The sequence below is a fragment of the Morus notabilis genome, unplaced genomic scaffold (genome assembly GCF_000414095.1).
Source record: "Morus notabilis unplaced genomic scaffold, ASM41409v2 Scaffold226, whole genome shotgun sequence".
NCBI lineage: Eukaryota > Viridiplantae > Streptophyta > Magnoliopsida > Rosales > Moraceae > Morus > Morus notabilis.
Window position 1 is genome coordinate 167,985 of NW_010358750.1, and position 17,617 is coordinate 185,601.

Genomic DNA, 17,617 nt, shown 5'->3' on the forward strand with positions numbered 1-17,617 from the left:
CTTGGGTTAGAATAGATAGGGTTTTGCCGAGTTTGGGCGTTAGGCTTAGGTAATTAGATGTTTTATTCTTTAGGGTTAAAATCGCATCCTATATAAATAGGGATGTTAAAATTCATTTTTATATACAACATTTCATAATCATATTAAGGTTTTGCATATTTTGTGCTTCTTGGTTCTTGAGAGAACTTTTTGAACTTATTAAGTATTTTTCTTGTGGCGTTCAGCAATCAAACTTATCATTAATATTGAGAGGTGATTCTTGATATTCTTGGTGTGGCGTTCTCTATCCTTCGTAGTTCTTGATTCGCGTCTTGATAGACAACGAGTTAAGGCTCAACAATCTTGCGTCTTGAAGTTCTTGGGGGTGTAATCCGCGTTTGGTGTTGGGTCTCGTCGCGTCGTTGGCAAGATTCATATTAGTTGGTATCAGAGCTTTGGTTCCAAGGCAAGTTTGACTATCTTTAATTGCTTTCTTGTGTCTTAGGGTTTCAATTTGAGTTTGTCTTTCTTTTGTTCTTTCTTTGTTTTTGAGATTTCCAAAAATATTGAAAAAAAAAAAGTCAGAATTCCTAGGGTTTCTTGAGGCCGAACATCTTGTTGAGGTCCATTATATTCTAAGGGTTATTTTTCTTGTTGAGGTTGAATTTCATATTCTTAAAAAAAAAAAAAAAAAGAAGAGTCGGAATTCATAGGGTTTCTTGAGGCCGGATTTAAGATAAAGCTTCTAAATCCTTCCCTTCCTTGTTGCTATCTTTGGCCGCATTTAAGATAAAGCCTTTATCCCTAAACCTAGTTGGAATTTAATTAGGTTTTCCTTCCTTGTTGCTATCCTTTAGCCAAAACTTCCATAAGGAGTCCTAGTTTCAATCAGATTTGATTTAAGGTTCCTTTATTAGCCAAGCTTTACAATTTAAAAAAAAAAAAACAGAGAGAATCCGAGAAAAAAAAAAAGGTGAAATTGGAGGATTGTGACTTAGAACAGCTAAAACTTTTGATACAGAGATCGTTACGGGGCCTATAATATACCAAATCGAAGCTCTTTTCGAGCTCTACAATCTTCGGCCTGCGCAGCCCGCCGACCCTGTTTTACAAGCCAAAATTCACCTGTTTTCATTAGTTTCGGGGCCTTTTAATTTTACTGGTTTGTTCGGTTGCCATCAATTTGCTTGTTACTTGAAAAACTTGAGTGTTTTTTAGTCCTGTTAAGAACTAAAGAAGACACAACGAGTGGAAAAGAAAAAGGCAAGAGTGGTGAGAACATCAGAGGGTAAAAGCCATTGAGTGACTAACATGAGTGTAAAGAAAGAAACACATAAGGAGTGAAACACATGAGGGAGTGCTTGTGAGGTTTCTAACTTTGTTTTGCAAATTTTAATCATGTCTCACAACCAAGGCGAACATCAAATCGAAGAGGTTCAACAAGAAGCCAATCCGCCTCTACAACACCCCCGGGGCACCCTTGGGACACCCACCGGGCACCCTCGGGAGACCCCCGGGACACCTCCGGGAGACCCCTGGAGCCCCTCCGGGGCACGCCTGGGAACGCCCGGGACACCCCCGGGAGACCCCCGGAGCACCCCCTGGGCACCGCTGGGACACTCCCGGGCACTCCCGGGACAACCCCGGGGCACCGTCGGGGCACCCCCGGGGCAACACTTTTCTAGAAAATCATTTTCAAAACCAACACTTATATCAACAATGGAAATATGGCATTCCTAGATATAGTCTTCTTTTCTCTTTTTGGAGCTTATGTGGTTCAAGAAGTGTTTGGCATAAAAGTGATTGACCTAGAGAAGTATCCATTTCTGTGGTCTTGGGTAAATGCTCTAGCTGATCATCCTGTGGTGAAAGAGGCTTCCCCTCTCCTCTTGAAAAGCTGGCGGGCCGTCTCAACTTCATTCGGCAGAATGCCCTCAAATCCTCTGCATCTTGAAAATCTTGTAGCAACAAATATTATGGGTGCGTTTGGAATTGGTTCAAAACGTTTTTATTTTTTGTATGAAAATGAAAACGAAAACATTTTTATTTTCATTTTGGAATCATTTCTGAAAATGCGTTTGATAGTTTTATTTCGAGATTGTTTTCAGTTTAAAAAAAAACTGAAATTGTGTTTGATGATTTAATTTTTAAAAACATGAAATAATATTTAATAATTTATTTATGTTTAGTGTTGACAGTTTTTTAATCTAAAAACGATGGTTAAGCACGTGTGCTGCTCTACTTCTAAGTAAGAACCTAGAGAGAGGAAAGAAATTTTTTTTTTTGCTGGAAAGAGGAAAGGAATACTTAAGACAGCTTCTAGAGAGAGAGAGAGAGAGAGAGAGCGCTTCTAGAGAGAGAGAGTTCTATCTGTTTGATCCATGGTTGTTGATTTCTGGTTTATATAAACGTTGTTTGTTTGTTATATAGGCTCATGGCTATGATGTTATTGTAAGTTCTAATAGAATAATATCTTTCATTTTGTTGCTATTTCTTTGCATTACAGAGTTCTATAAATAGATCAAGGAAGATCTGAGCCTAATTTGAAGACTTTCCTTTCACTCTGTCCCCAAACGTTACATTACAGAGTTCTATCTGTTTGATCTATAAACGAGAATTTGGTTCTCTCTCTCTCTCTCTCTCATACCCTGCGCGCCACTCTCTCTCTCTCTCTCTCATACTCTGATTATAATAAAAGTTAAAATTCCACTTTCATGAGTAGGGGATAGAGTGAATCGGAGCAGGTGAGAGAGAGCGGCGAAGAGAGAAGGAGGCGCAGAGAGGGGAGAGAGAGACGTGAGATGAGAAGAGCAGATAGAAGAGAGAGAAATCTGGGAAGAAAAGATGCTCCGGCGAGATTCGGCTATGGCCGCCAGTCGCGAACGCAGAGAGAGGAGAGAGAAGAGGAAGAGGCGACAGATAGAGAGAGAAACGAGTTTGAGGAGAGAGAATGAGATAGAGAGAGAAGAGAGCAGTCGGATAAGAGAGAGAAGAACGGAGGAAGGAGAAAATGAAATGGGGAAAATGAAAACGGATGAAATCCGTTTTTAGATTTTCAATAAAAGACAAACGTTTTTGTTTTTAATTTTTAGAAAATTTTGCACCAAACGTATTTTGTTTAAGCGTTTTCATTTTTTATCTTCGAAAAACGTGAAAAACAGAAATAAAAACAGAAACAAACAGGCCCTATGTTTCTTCATCTTGTTATGTGATATGTTGGTGGTCTCCTTCAATATATCCAAATAAAACGCAAAATGAGTCTAGTACAATTCGGAATTTTGGTGAGTAACTACGTTCTTCTAATCTTTCCTTCCGGTTGTAATTAGGTGGGCCCATTGCCAATTATGTATTGTGGAAATGACTTTCATATGAACAAAGTGTATTGGGCGATTCTAAATGTGCTTAGTTAGTTCTGTGGACAAAACTGGCTTGCTTTATATAACATGTAATGGCATTTCCAAAACTCACATATTTTGTTCATCCACTGCTTCTACACTTGTGACAACATGGTCAAGAAGAACAAAATTGGAAAGATAAAACTCAATTAACAGTTAATAACCAGTCATAGTAATGTGAGTGTTAAAATTCACCCTAATTATATACCATATTAATGCATTCGCAAAACAACTTTTGGAAGCATATGTAGAAGGTACTCTGAAGAAGCTCTCTCGGTTAATAGGATAAGCTGATGATGAAATTTCATATGGGAAGGTTTTTTCTTATGCTTCATGTATTAGTAGCACAAAATTACGTGACCTAGATGCAGGAGAATGCTTGAACTTGGGGATGAGCCAAGGCCTCGAAGAAGTGTTTGAACCCGCTGTTGGTTGTGCTCACGAATTTCTTAAGACACTTCTCAAAGTAAGGGCCTAAAAAAGCACACAAGGGTGGATTCCAGAGACTAGTATTAGATGATATTACGCCTCCTTTATAAGTTGGAGCAAAACCCCTAAAAGATTGATAAGTTGGTCCATTTAATTTTGACAATTAAGTCCTCAAACTCTTAATGCAGTGGCAAATCTAATCATGAGGAATGCTAAATATACTCTAGTACATACTCTTTTTCATATGCTAGTCTATTATTTTGACATGTGCCATCTTTACTTTCTCAAACCAACCCACTTATTAATAGGTCATATTTTAAAACAAATTCACAAAAGTGTCATCCATCTTATTTAATCTTCCTAGGGGTGTTTAAAAAATCCGTCAAACCGCATAAACTGCTCAATTTAAATCAAACCGAACCAAATTATTAATTATTTTTAGATTTTAAGACGGTTCGATCATTTTTTTAATCTAATTTTTTAAGGCAATTTGGTTTGTGTTTTTGACTCCCCAAATCCGCCCAAAAATCCGCCCAAAAATATACGTATATAATTTTTAATTTTTTAAATATTTTTTATGTTTATTTTAGTTTTTATTGGTCATAATAAAAGTACCCTATCATATTTTTATTAGTTGTATTAAAACTTTAAATGGTGAACTTTTATACATTTACTATTTTTGAGTTATATTGTATGTAAATTTGAATCTTATTTTTATTTTTATGATTTAACGATTTTATAACTTTTATGAATTATTGAAAATTATTTTAGTCTTAAGCTCAAACCGCCTAAACTGCTTACGAGTGATTTGGTTCAATTTGATTTTTATCAAAAATATCAAACCACCCAAAATAAAAAATATTTTTATTTGATTGGTGGTTTCTAAAAAAACCGGCTAAACTGACCGGGAACACCCCTAAATCTTCCCCGCATTAACACTTTATATAAGGAAATTGCTAAGCAAAGAGTATATCACGAGCAGTTAAAAAAAGAAAAAAAAGAAAAAAAAAACACACCACATTAACACTTGTATATGAGGAAATTAAACAAAGTATATCACGGTAAAAATAAAAGAAAAAAAAGTAAAGTGGCTGGCGTTACTGTAAATATTAAGTACAAAAAGAGAGGAGTTAAAAGAGGAAGGATAGCACTCATGTAAATTTGTTTAAAAAGTGTGACTTGTTAATAAGTGAGTTTGTTTTAAAAACTTAACTAACAAATGTCAAAAGGATAAGGTAGCATCTGAAAAAAAAGTCTGTATTAGAGTCTGTATTTAGTATTTCTCATCTAATCATATAATGACATCCATCTAAACTTGGACTGAAAAATGCATCTACCTTGTGGTGCGTCACTTATTGACCAAAATTATCACCTAAAAGATTGGCTACCCCGTAAAACTAAATATACTGTACGTTAAGAGTCTTATAAAATGCCAGCCATGCTAATGTTGTTAAGATAACACATATAGGAGAAAGCTTTATTTAGGAAAAGAAAAGAAAAATGTCAACTAGAAATAGCATTATGAGAATAACGCATCCATTCAACTGAATATCTAAAGTAAAGCTAGTTTCACAGGTATAGGAAGAAAATCCTCACAAAACTAATGGTTTTAAATTCTTCATAATTACTAAAGTGAAACGCAAAAAGAGCCAAAATTTCTTTCAGATAAATAAAAAATAAACACTCAAGGACATCTTAGCTCTTTGCAGCTTGCTTTTCTTTTGCTTTCTGAATCTTCAAAACCTTCTTCACAATCTTCTGTTCTTCTACCAAAAATGCTCGGATAATTCTGCCAAACCAAAAGTTTCAGAAAAATCAGGATTGGAATTGGCAATAGAAGAAATAAACATTTCCGACATAGTTAAACGCCAAATATGAGAAGGACGAATTCTATGACACTAAAATTCACAAAAACAAACCTCTCTCTGACGGCTCCACCAGACAACACACCACCATATGCGCGGTTCACAGTCCTCCTGTTCCTAGACAGTCTAGACCTCTTGTATTCAGTAGGTCTCAAGTGAGGAATCTGCAGGTAACGCTTGATTAAGAACAAGCAAAAGGCATACTCTCCGAGAAAAATATCTCAAGTCCAAGGTCACAGCCCAGAATAAATACACACATGCTTATTCTAATAAAGTGAAGAATAACTCAAGACCAATCCTATATTACACTCTTCACATATCAAATTTTTTTCTTAAAAAAACAAAAAAAAAAAACTTGGAATCTAAGAACCGTAACAAGAAAAAGACTCATTTCCCCTAATACATTGACACCAGAAAATGATAGAGAACTATTAAATGATAAGACTGTCACAATACATCTATAATGTTGAAATTGTTGATCAAATTTGATCCTTTCTAAACTTTGAAGTCAGGAATAAGAATGCTCAAAAATTAAATTACGCAAAGCACAACACATCAGAAATAGAGAAAATATATAGCTACTCCACATGCGACCCGAGAAAAATGAAAATCCTAGTTTCGGGTTAGTCTCTTCTCAAAACCAAATTGTTGCAGAAACATGACATAAGCCACAATTGCACATGAATATGGTGAAAGTGAAACAAAATTAAGATCCAAATAACATTCCATTCAGATGACCTTTGTATGTAAGAACTAAAGAACACAAAACAAGCTAACAAGTTACAGATTAATTTCTCAAAAAAATAAAAATAAAAATAAACGCATACCCCGTGGATTCTCTTTCCAGTAACAGGGCATTTGGGTCCACTTGCCCTCTTCTTAGTGGTCTGGTAAACAAGCTTCCCACCTAAATATCAATCAACAAAGAGAAGAAACCAAAAGCTTATCACCCCAAAAGCCCCATTTAAGAAAGCACTAATTCTTCAAAAAAATCACAAAATCCTGTAATGGGAAAATCGTAGCCCACAAAAACAAATCATAATCATTTCAAAAAAAAAAAAAAAAGAAACAAATCATAATATATGTTAGCTGGGTAAAATAATTACGGGAAGAAAAATAAAATCAATTAAAAAAAAACTGTTGGTAATCCATTTCTAAACAGATTTCCACAAGAAAATAATAACATTTTCGCTGGGTTTAGCCCCAAAAAAAATTTTCTGTCCCATAGACTTCATCCAAATTTAGAATTTTAGGAACAAATAATGCCCTTCAACCATATTTTGCAGCTTCTAACGATTAGAAGGTGCATTGGAAGTTTCATATAATAATCCATACAAATTCATATGCCAGCATTTTCCTCAGAAACTGGTCCGTAAGTGTAAGTCCCATAATAAGAAAATATATAATAAAGAAAATCATTGAAATAGGCAATTCAGATATCAGAAGAACTAGATCTAAAAAATTTTAAAAAAAAATCAATTTTTGATTCAGATATCAAAAAACTGAAACTTGGAGTTTAAGGTTTCGAAAGTACCGGGGGTTTTGACGATGCGATGCTGGTTCGACTTGGTCGCGTAGCTATGGCGCTTACGGTAGGTCAGCCTCTGAACCATCTTCACCTCTCTCTCTCTCTCTTTCAGAGGACGAAGAAGAAGAAGAGGGTTTTCTGATTGGAGTGAGAAACTTAAAGCCCTAGATGCCCTAGATCCAACGGATGTTACTTGTTCTCCTTCAACGATCACGATTCTTTCTCATTTTACTATACTTGTAAACGAGAGGTAAAATAAAGAGTTTAATTGCATTGTTACGCGGTGAACTTTTTCTCTTTCGTAATTTGGAACCAATCGTTTAATTTTGTCAAATGAACTAAATTGTAAAATTTATTGCAAAAATGGGAGGTCAAATGAAGAGTTTTAGGCCCGTTCATTTCGCTGATTCGAATTTAGAATTTGAGTTTTTTTACAGTAAAAAGCTCTCACAAACAATCACATTTAACTTTTTTGTTACAGTAAAAAGCTCTCACATAAAATCACATCTTAACTCGAATTAAAAATTCGAATTAACGAACTAAACGGGCCCTTGTTTAGCAATTTGAACTCAAACTTTTAATTTTGATAAATAACACTTTAAATCGTAAAATTTATTGTAATTGTGGTCCAATAACTAACGGACCTAAATTAATAGGATGAAATTACCTAATATTTTTAGACCAATGCACTCTAAATTTTTTGAAAAAAATGGAGAATTTACTCTTAAAAGTATATCAGTCTGAACCTTTACTCATTATTCTTAATAAATACTATTTTGTTAGTGTAATTATTTAACTAAAAATGCTATGAATCAAAAGTAAAAAGTAAAAATCCTAACCCATACATTTTTAAAAAGTACTTGTTAAAATTACCCAAAATTTTTTGTTGGTTAATAGAACTTTAATTTAGTTAGTATATTTTGATTTAGTTAGTAAAAATAATTCATGTGGTTAAAAATCTTTATTTAGTGAGAAAAATCTTTTATCACTCATAAAAAGAAAATTTATGTGAAAAAAATCTTTTTACTAGTGGTAAATAGAACATTTACACGATAAACTGTTATTTACTTTTAAATAGTTTTAAAATCGGTTATTTACTTTAATTATTTATCACAAATCATCTAGGGTAATTTTGATAAATACCCTTAAAAATGATACCATTAAGAATTTTTAGATCTCAATATTAGCCTATTAAATTTTACTCCTTTGGAATAAGTAATTTGATAAATTATTATTAATAATTTGACAGATGTTACCGACGGCGGGTCTCTGATTGCCAATGGCGGGTGTAATTTAACAGATTATTGTTTAAAATTTAAAAATTTATTATCTATAATATAGCATATCACAATTAAAAAAATAAAACTCCAAAAATATATATTTAAGGGTCAATTTTTATAATTTTCTCGTCTAACTATTTACTTCAATTATTTACCATAAATCTGTTATATACTTCGTTCTGCGGATACTAAACTAAAAATTTAAAATGCCACATGCAAATAACAATAACACATCCCCCTCCTCAATCTTATGTTTTTCGCTTCAATCTCATCGTTTTATATAAGAACAGATTAACAGAAAAACTACGTGAGTTAATTTCGCGCGTTTAAAACAAAGACAAGAAGCGACAAGATAACTCGGCGGGGACTGGTGCGTAGTAGCATGAGGTATGAACAATGCAAACGCTGAGCTGATCTGCCTCTCTCTGCTGAGCAAATGCAAGTCCCTCAAAACCGCCAACCAAATCCACGCCTTCGCATGCAAGACCGGCGTCGACTCCGACCCTTTATTCGCCGGAAAACTCCTCCTCCACTCCGCCGTCGCCATCTCAGAGGGCCTCGACTACGCCCGCCGTCTTCTCTCCCATTTCCCAAACCCGGACGCCTTCATGTACAACACCCTCATCCGAGGATTTTCCGAATCCGATAATCCCTGCAACGCTTTCGCTACCTTCAAAGAAATGCATAGAAAATCGGTCTCGCAATTCGATAGCTTCTCTTTCGCTTTTGTTCTTAAGGCGGCGGCGAATCTGCGGTGTTTGCAGGCTGGGGTTCAGCTCCATTGTCAAGCTCTGGCTCGTGGGCTCAATACCCATCTCTTCGTTGGGACGACTCTGATTAGCTTTTATGCTGAATGTGGGTGTTTGGAGTTTGCACGGAAGATGTTCGACGAAATACCCCAACCAAATGCTGTCACTTGGAATGCGATTCTCACGGCTTGTTTCAGGTGTGGTGATTTAGAGGGTGGAGAGGCGTTGTTTGAGCGGATGCCTGTGAGGAATTTGACGTCGTGGGATGTCATGCTCGCAGGGTATGTCAAGGCAGGCGAGCTCGAGCTGGCGAGGAAGGTGTTTTCGAGGATGCCAGTGAAGGACGACGTGTCATGGAGTACTATGATTGTTGGGTTTTCTCAGAATGAATGTTTTGATGGGGCTTTCGAGTTTTTTAGAGAGCTTCGTCGGGCGGGATTGAGGCCCAATGAGGCGAGCTTGACGGGGGTGCTCTCTGCATCGGCGCAGGCTGGGGCGTTTGAGTTTGCAAAAATCCTGCATGGTTTTGTTGAGAAGGCTGGATTTCTGTGGTTGGTTTCAGTTAATAACGCACTTTTGGATATGTATTCCAAGTGCGGGAACGTTGGCATGGCTCGGTTAGTTTTCGAAACAATGACGGTGGAAAAGAGCATTGTGTCTTGGACATCAATGATTGCTGCTCTTGCAATGCATGGTTATGGCGCGGAAGCTATACGGCTTTTCCATAAGATGGAAGATTCCAGGATTAGGCCTGATGGGATCACCTTCATTTCAATTTTATATGCGTGTAGTCATGCGGGCTTGATTGAAGAAGGAAGTAGGTATTTCTCGAAGATGATAGATAGTGGTATAGAACCTAGCATTGAACATTATGGTTGTATGATTGATCTTTATGGCCGAGCGGGTAAACTGCAAAAGGCATATGATTACACGTGTCAAATGCCGATTTCTCCCAATGCCATCAGTTGGAGGACCCTTTTAGGGGCCTGCAGCCTTCATGGCAATGTTGACTTGGCGGAACGGGTGAAGGAAAGGCTTTTTGAACTTGATCCAAACAATTCGGGTGACCATGTTCTCTTGTCAAATGCATATGCCGTCGCGGAGAAATGGAAGGATGCTGCAGCTGTTAGAAGGTCAATGCGCGAGCAACGGATGAAAAAATCTCCTGGTTGGAGCATGATTGAAGTTGACAAGCTAGTTTATAGTTTCATGGCCGGCGAAAAGAAAAACAAGATCGCGGAAGAGGCTTACGGGAAGCTGAAGGAGATAATGTTGAAACTTCGTGCAGAGGGAGGATATGTCCCGGAGATTCGTAGTGTTTTGCATGATATAGAAGATGAGGAAAAGGAAGACTCAGTGACCAGGCACAGTGAGAAACTTGCTGTAGCTTTCGGGATGGCAAGATTGCAAGAAGGCAAGGATATAAGAATAGTGAAGAATTTGAGGATTTGTAGAGATTGTCACATTGTGATGAAGCTTATTTCCAAGGTTTATGGGGTGGAAATAGTGGTGAGAGATAGAAGCCGCTTTCACTCTTTCGTAGCCGGCTCTTGTTCATGTAGAGATTATTGGTGAATCAGGAAATTTGAGACTGATGAATTACTTGAAATTAAAGTACAAGATTAACAGAACAAGTGAATAATTATTAAGCAAGGATGAAAGAGAATACCGTGAGGTAGACACTAGGTCAATAATGAAAGCATTGAGGGAAAGCTGTTAAATCAACGGTGCTGTGCGGGTTAATTTTATCTGCACCATCAAATTGGTGTTTAACACTTTGGTCCTTTAGTGAGTGGTGACTAGTCTTTAAACTCTGTTTAGCTTCAAACTTCTGCGACCAAACTATAGTACTCTGTTAATGATCTGGGTCGTAGGTTTGAATAGAAATTAAAATATATTTTATCTTTTTTATAAGAGAAAAAGAAAATACTATAATAAAAATGATTTGAACCAAACTTTTTAGTATGCACACATAAGACAAATAAAAGTTTAAATTTTGAACAGAATTCATCACAACACCATACCTGTCGGTGAATTTGTTGAAATTTGGTACAGAATTGGCTCTAAATTTCATTTTATTATTGTTTAAAAGAATATAATAATAGAAAAATTAAATGGTTAGCCCCTTTTTGCTAGTTATATTTTACTAGTGTTTGTCTGGTTGGGAGTGGAAAAAGGGGGGAAAAAAAAAGTTAAATCAGACAGAAACTCCCTAAAAAGTAAAAACGTCATGAAATTCTATGTCGTTTACACAGGGGCACAAAAAAGCCACACTCGTAAACCTTTATTATAGCCAATTGTTACTAGTGTTGGCAAAAGAGAGAGAATCTGAGTTTGAGCAAGTGGTTGGTCTTCAGCGTCTGTTTCAAAGCCTCAAACAAACTAACTCCAATCCGCAGCATTTCCATGGCGTTCTCTGCGACATCTTACATTTCCTCTTCTTCCTCACCTTCCTTTGCTTTTTGCTGCAAAACCCAGAGACCCATTTTTACTCGGACCTCAAAATCCTTGATAATAAGAGCTTCAACCACTCTCGACTACTCCAAGCTCTCCTTGGGCGACAAATCCTCAGCCCCCACAAAGGTAAAACACTTTAATTTTACATTTTGATTTTTGGGATTTCACGTTTTCTTAAATCTCTTTACTTGTTAACTCTTTTTTTTTTTTTTAATATTCTCTGTTTTTTTTTAATATTCTCTGTTTTTTTTAATATTTATTACTTTTCTTTGTTAGTTATATGGGTGTGAAAGCTAGTTTGTGATTGGGACTTATGGGTCTTACACGTAATTGTTGTGTGAAATAAAAATTATAAAATTGAGATTTTCAATTGGATTGTGAACAAAGGTGGGACTCTTTTTTTTTTTTTTTTTTGGGCAAGCAAGATAGTATCGATCATAATCTTGCAAGAAATAGAACAGAAAATGTTTCATCTTTGTGTGATTTTGGAACCACCCCCAGTGGGAAATCAGAAAACTGGGTTTAGGAATATAAATTTATAAGGCTAAAATGTATAGAACTTGGATTTGCGTATTGCTTATGATATGGTTCTCTTTAGTAGTTTTGAGCATCATATTAGTTAATATATAATTCAGTTATAAATAATGATTTGAGGATTTTGGTACCATATAAATGTGACAATAACTCACCAATACTCATTTGGTTTATATCAGACAAATAACTGGCAATGGAGATTCAAGGATAATAAGATTAACATCTACTATGAGGAACATGAAGGAAAGGGCGGTGATTCTTCAAAGAATATTCTTTTGGTTCCAACAATTTCTGATGTAAGCACAGTCGAGGAATGGAGATCGGTAGCGAGGGATATAGTTCAGCGAGACGGTAAAGTCAATTGGCGTGCCACCATTGTCGATTGGCCAGGTCTAGGGTACTCTGATAGGCCTAAGATAGACTACAATGCTGATCTGATGGAGAAGTTTTTGGTTGACTTTATCAATGCATCCGATGGCCCGATAAGCAGTTCAGGTTAGTTGGTGTCAGTTCTTGTGTTTATGGAAAACTCCTATTCATGTTTCTGTATTTCCATTCTCAATTTACTATTCTAGAGCCCAAAAGAAAATGTCAGTAGCTATGAGTGGAGTATATGTTGATCCATGTAGTGATTTAGCATAGGCTTATTGTGATTAAACAGTTCTATCTGCTTCTTTTTGGCTCTAAAGTCGAATGTATGAATTCTATTCTTACAGATTCTATTGTCGAACTCTCGTCTCTCTTGCTACATTTGTGTTGAATAATGCTGTTCTAGCCGTTTGCATAAAACCATTTTGAAGGCTATGACTCTTTAACTCATATAGTTGATGCGTTCTTCCTGAGGCTTTTGCAAGTTTATATATTGTGCGACTATTATTACTGAAATTCTCTTCTTCTTTTTTCCCATTTTTTCATCATTTAAAAGAAACAAAAACAAAAACAAAACAAAAAGTTGTTTAATGAAGGATACCAAAGGAGCCCTTAGTTAGTTGTCACTTTGGCACCTTGATTTGTATCATATACTAGTCGATTGAAGGACATCTAGAGATACTCACACTTTCCTTCTATTTTTCTTTGATTATCCAATACAACGCTAAAGCCTGTGCATACTCATTACAAGAGATGAGGTTGCTTAATAACATGGAGAATCCTGTTACTGTTAAAAATTTGGTTGTATAGACTGATTTTGTATTTTACCTTTGAGACTTCAAGTAGGCAGACCAAATAACACATAATAAGAGTTTGAAGTAAGCTTATTTTCTTACTCTAATGTCTTTAGTTTGTCGAATGTGCACTAGCCCTGCAGCTCTAGCATTTTGCGTGCTTTAGTTCTCTTTATTAGATGCTTCTTGTACCACTGAATAGCATTGGTATGGTGGTTAAGAACTCAAAGTCTTAACCAAGAGGGCGCTAGTTCAACTTCTCATCATGGTAGTCGCATTACACTGAAATGCTACCCTTTTCTACTATAACCTTTTATACTCTAGGGAGAGGGAAAAAAGAAAGAGAGAACAATATGTTTTTGTCTGTAACTCTCATCATGCTTCCTAATCTGCGTCCTACGTTACAAATCAATCTTTATGGGTTTACTTCTTGCGAAGTCTTTGTCTTCTCAATTTATTCTTAATATTAAGTGTCTTGCTAACTTTTTTTCATTACAATCTAGCTGATGATTTGGTGGTATTTGGGGGAGGGCACGCAGCAACAATTACCATCCGTGCCGTGAAAAAGGGACTTCTTAAGCCAAAAGGTATTGCTGCCATTGCGCCCACCTGGGCTGGTCCTCTTCCTATTGTGTTTGGTCGAGACTCCAGCATGGAAACAAGGTACAATGAATGTGGATAAAGACCATCTCCAGAAACGGAGAACTTCCTAATTGGTTTTAATTAGTGTTAAACGCTCGCTGTAAATGACTGGAAAACCAAATCAAAGCAACAAAATGTCAAAGAGATATGGTGCAAGATCACTAGGTTACATCTTGTAGCATGAAGATTCTTCCTCTTGCTTTTTTTCTAACATAGTGGCAATCTGTTATTCAAATAAATATTTCCAATTAATTTTGCTACTTTTTTCTAATCATATGTAAGCGTAAGGGCATTCGTTTTTGCCTGATCCCAGCTGATCTCCTCTTTACGCGTCCCTTAACTTGCCAGGTATGGATTGCTTAGGGGAACCTTAAGAGCCCCTGCTGTCGGCTGGATGATGTATAATATGCTCGTCAGCAATGAGAAAGCCATTGAATCCCAATACAAATCCCATGTCTATGCGGACCCTGAAAATGTAACTCCTGGTATTATTGAAAGCAGATATGCACTAACAAAACGCGAAGGTGCTCGCTATGCTCCCGCTGCATTCTTGACTGGTCTGCTTGACCCTGTACAATCCCGAGAAGAGTTTCTTAAACTCTTTGCAGATATTGAAGGAAAGGTGCCAGTTGTGGTTGTATCAACTGATGGATCTCCAAAGAGGTCAAAAGCAGAAATGGAAGCTCTCAGGGGAGTTAAAGGGGTGAGCAAGTTTGTCAAGGTACCAGGCGCTCTTCTTCCACAGGAGGAGTATCCCCTTTTGGTTGCTGAAGAGCTTTACCAATTCCTGCAAGAAAAATTTTGATTTGGAGTTTAAAGCTTGGTTTACATTATACTTTAGGCTTTGGTTGGGTATACATGAATAATTCGGTTTTAGCCCCCATTGTTGTAGTATAGATTTTGCAAGAGTAGAAAAGTTTGCCCAAGAATATGAATCATTGAAATATACGGACCTTTTTTTTTTCTTGTTATTGTGTAGCATATACATATATTTTGCACTATTATTCCAATATTGCCTCTCTATGTAAAGAAAACTTTGTATGTTGGTTAAAGGAGTCGGTTTCTGACAAACCGTTGCTCATACAACTTCATTTGTTGAATTGCATGATACACTAATAGTTGGTATCCATATAAGCAATTACTCAAAATGTTGAGCTTAAGAGCGTCATTTTAAAAATTATCTAAGACCTCGTTTATTTCACCGATTCGAGTTTTACTATAGTAAAAAGCTCGCAGAAATAGTCACATTTAACTTTTTTGCTACAGTTTAAAACTCACATAAAATTACATTTTAACTCAAATTAAAAACTCGAATCAACAAAGTAAACAGGTCCTAATATTTTGTAGTAATATGATTGTCTATGCTTTTTAAAATTAATTGGTTGTGGTGCATTTTTTTCCCTTTTTGGGTATTGTGATATTGGTCATTGTCATAAAGTTTTTTTTTTTTTTTTTTGCTAATGAATTTCTAATCTTATTTCATTATGAAAAAAGTTGCATTCTCTACTTTCTTCATTGATTATCAGAGAGTTTTGGTTGATTATGATGGTGAACATCATCATGAATTGGAATCTTTGTCATGATAACTATATATGCACATCACACACAAGCAATAGTATAGACTTTTAAAATTTCTAATCTTATTTAATTATCACAAAATTGCAATAATCGTAGGATTGAAAGTAGGTATAATGGTGTCATTAAACATATGATTTGAGATAACTTTATATTAAAATGAAATTATAGACCGTTTTGAAACTGAACATTAATGTTTAGACATTTATATTAATAACCCTTTTATCGTATTTGGTTTGCTGTGTAAGATAAGTATTGTTGTTCTCAATCGTTCTGTTCTAGTACAATGTTGGTCCTGTCTGATTCTGGAGAAAGGGCATTGCTCAAGAATTTCCTTACTATCAGCAAGTAGAGCGACAAAAGATTTTTCCAAATTCTGTACTATGTCTTCAAGATGTACAACTCTTTGTTTCCACTAAGGATTAAGGATTAAGGATTTGAAATTTTGTTATTTATATTTCGTTGAGAAACTTTTGTTCATGGATTTAAATTTAGGTTATATTTATCATCGCTGACGAAGATGATGATGATTTATAGTTTTTTACTAGAGAAATCTATGTATGCACATAAAATTAGTTGACGAAATAGTTTATAATTGGGTAAAGTGATAAAAAAAAAATCATTTTATCTAATAGTTTATGTTAGCGAAAATGTTTTTTTTTTTTTTTTTTTTTCCTTAAGACTTTAAGGACTGTTTTCTTAAAGGGTAATATTGACAAATATTTCTTAAAAATACACCGGTCATGATTTTTACTCTTTATTCTTGATTTATAACATTTTTACTCAAATAATTACACTAATAAGTCCATACTTATACACTCTTAAAGAGTAAATTCTCTATTTTTTCTTTCTTAAAAGGAGAAAATTGTTAAAAGTGTTATATTTAACAACGGTCTCATTAAAAAACCGATTTGTTTTTTCTTTTTTGAGGAAAAAACCGATGTTGTTAAGAGTGTTGCATCAGGGATCGCAGGATACTCTACGTGCATATCAATTATAATATTACGACTAAAAACGATCGTCAAATGTGAGGCACATACAAAACTATAAATCTACAATTTCTACTAAAGTGATTCAATATGCCATAAATATTTCCGTTTCTCTATCATGAACCATAAACCGTCCGCAATTCAACATTCTGAAAATGCAAAGAGTATGAGAAGATCGTTTATAAGTTGTTATGAATATTACGTCCTAAATATCGTTTATTAATGAGAGCAACAGAATCGAAGAAGAACAAACAAACAAACATATAAAATTTATTCTAATTCCCTCTAAAGGTAAGAGTTACATCTACATCTAGACATCAAGATGAAGATATCACAAACCTCATGCATAAGTATTTGCCTCGTCAGAGAGATAAGTAAGCTGCACACACTCAGTAAAAATCTCATACCCTAAATGTTTTTTTTTTTTTTTTTCCCTTTTTTTGCTTGGATGATAATAATTTTTGAGTTGATGATGAAAATAACTACATAGAAAGCTAAGTTCGCTAGAGCAGAAAAAAAAAAAAAAAAAACATAAATTAATGGATAAACAAAGAATAATAAACATAAACGTACGTAGATAACGACTTAGCTTTAAATAACACATGGCTTAGAAAATGAAATTGTAAATGATAAATATATGGCCACCTTTTTAGAAAACCAATAAAAGAGCCGCTTAATTCTTGGAAAATGAAAATTTAAATAGCCACTTTATTAAGAAAGCCGTTTAAAGTGCCTTTATTAAGAAAATGATATGCAAATGCTTGCCCATCTTATATATATTCTGCATTTTTAGCATAATAATAATAATAATAATACAAGAAGGAAATTTACATGAGCTGATACAAAATTAATCGTATGGAAGTCTCAAAAAAAAGAAACACAGGGATAAATTAAAACGAACTAGAAGGAACAGTACTATAGAGATCGTCATGCATGCAGAGAATGAGTTAAATTTGCATGTTCAGTTTATTGATTCGAGTTTTTAATTCGAGTTGAGATGTGACTTTATGTGAGAGTTTTTTTATTGTAGCC

General features: G+C 35.2%; 3 protein-coding genes across 3 annotated transcripts; 2 read left to right on the forward strand and 1 right to left on the reverse strand.

Annotated features, from left to right (window-relative positions):
* Positions 1 to 5,308: 5,308 nt before the first annotated feature.
* On the reverse strand, positions 5,309 to 7,338 carry LOC21399016 (60S ribosomal protein L34). Its single transcript, XM_010093209.2, has 4 exons — positions 7,203 to 7,338; positions 6,496 to 6,575; positions 5,723 to 5,832; positions 5,309 to 5,592 (listed from the first exon to the last, which is right to left on the reverse strand). The coding sequence occupies exons 1-4, from the start codon at positions 7,279 to 7,281 to the stop codon at positions 5,499 to 5,501; spliced, it is 363 nt and encodes a 120-aa protein (XP_010091511.1). The 5' UTR covers positions 7,282 to 7,338; the 3' UTR covers positions 5,309 to 5,498.
* A 1,465-nt stretch (positions 7,339 to 8,803) lies between these two features.
* On the forward strand, positions 8,804 to 10,931 carry LOC21399017 (pentatricopeptide repeat-containing protein At1g74630). The gene has a single exon (XM_010093210.2). The coding sequence runs from the start codon at positions 8,866 to 8,868 to the stop codon at positions 10,798 to 10,800; it is 1,935 nt and encodes a 644-aa protein (XP_010091512.1). The 5' UTR covers positions 8,804 to 8,865; the 3' UTR covers positions 10,801 to 10,931.
* A 614-nt stretch (positions 10,932 to 11,545) lies between these two features.
* On the forward strand, positions 11,546 to 15,027 carry LOC21399018. Its single transcript, XM_010093211.2, has 4 exons — positions 11,546 to 11,808; positions 12,396 to 12,711; positions 13,883 to 14,042; positions 14,370 to 15,027. The coding sequence occupies exons 1-4, from the start codon at positions 11,632 to 11,634 to the stop codon at positions 14,824 to 14,826; spliced, it is 1,110 nt and encodes a 369-aa protein (XP_010091513.1). The 5' UTR covers positions 11,546 to 11,631; the 3' UTR covers positions 14,827 to 15,027.
* Positions 15,028 to 17,617: the final 2,590 nt, after the last annotated feature.

Excerpts from the sequence above, each read along its gene's own strand:
- LOC21399016 (XM_010093209.2), bottom strand. The coding sequence starts at position 7,281 with ATGGTTCAGAGGCTGACCTACCGTAAGCGCCATAGCTACGCGACCAAG. Across the intron at positions 5,833-6,495 it reads CTGGAAAGAGAATCCACGGG|ATTCCTCACTTGAGACCTAC; the intron begins GTATGCGTTTAT and ends CGTTACCTGCAG. Across the intron at positions 5,593-5,722 it reads GGTGGAGCCGTCAGAGAGAG|AATTATCCGAGCATTTTTGG; the intron begins GTTTGTTTTTGT and ends TTGGTTTGGCAG.
- LOC21399017 (XM_010093210.2), top strand. The coding sequence starts at position 8,866 with ATGAACAATGCAAACGCTGAGCTGATCTGCCTCTCTCTGCTGAGCAAA.
- LOC21399018 (XM_010093211.2), top strand. The coding sequence starts at position 11,632 with ATGGCGTTCTCTGCGACATCTTACATTTCCTCTTCTTCCTCACCTTCC. Across the intron at positions 11,809-12,395 it reads AATCCTCAGCCCCCACAAAG|ACAAATAACTGGCAATGGAG; the intron begins GTAAAACACTTT and ends GGTTTATATCAG. Across the intron at positions 12,712-13,882 it reads TGGCCCGATAAGCAGTTCAG|CTGATGATTTGGTGGTATTT; the intron begins GTTAGTTGGTGT and ends ATTACAATCTAG.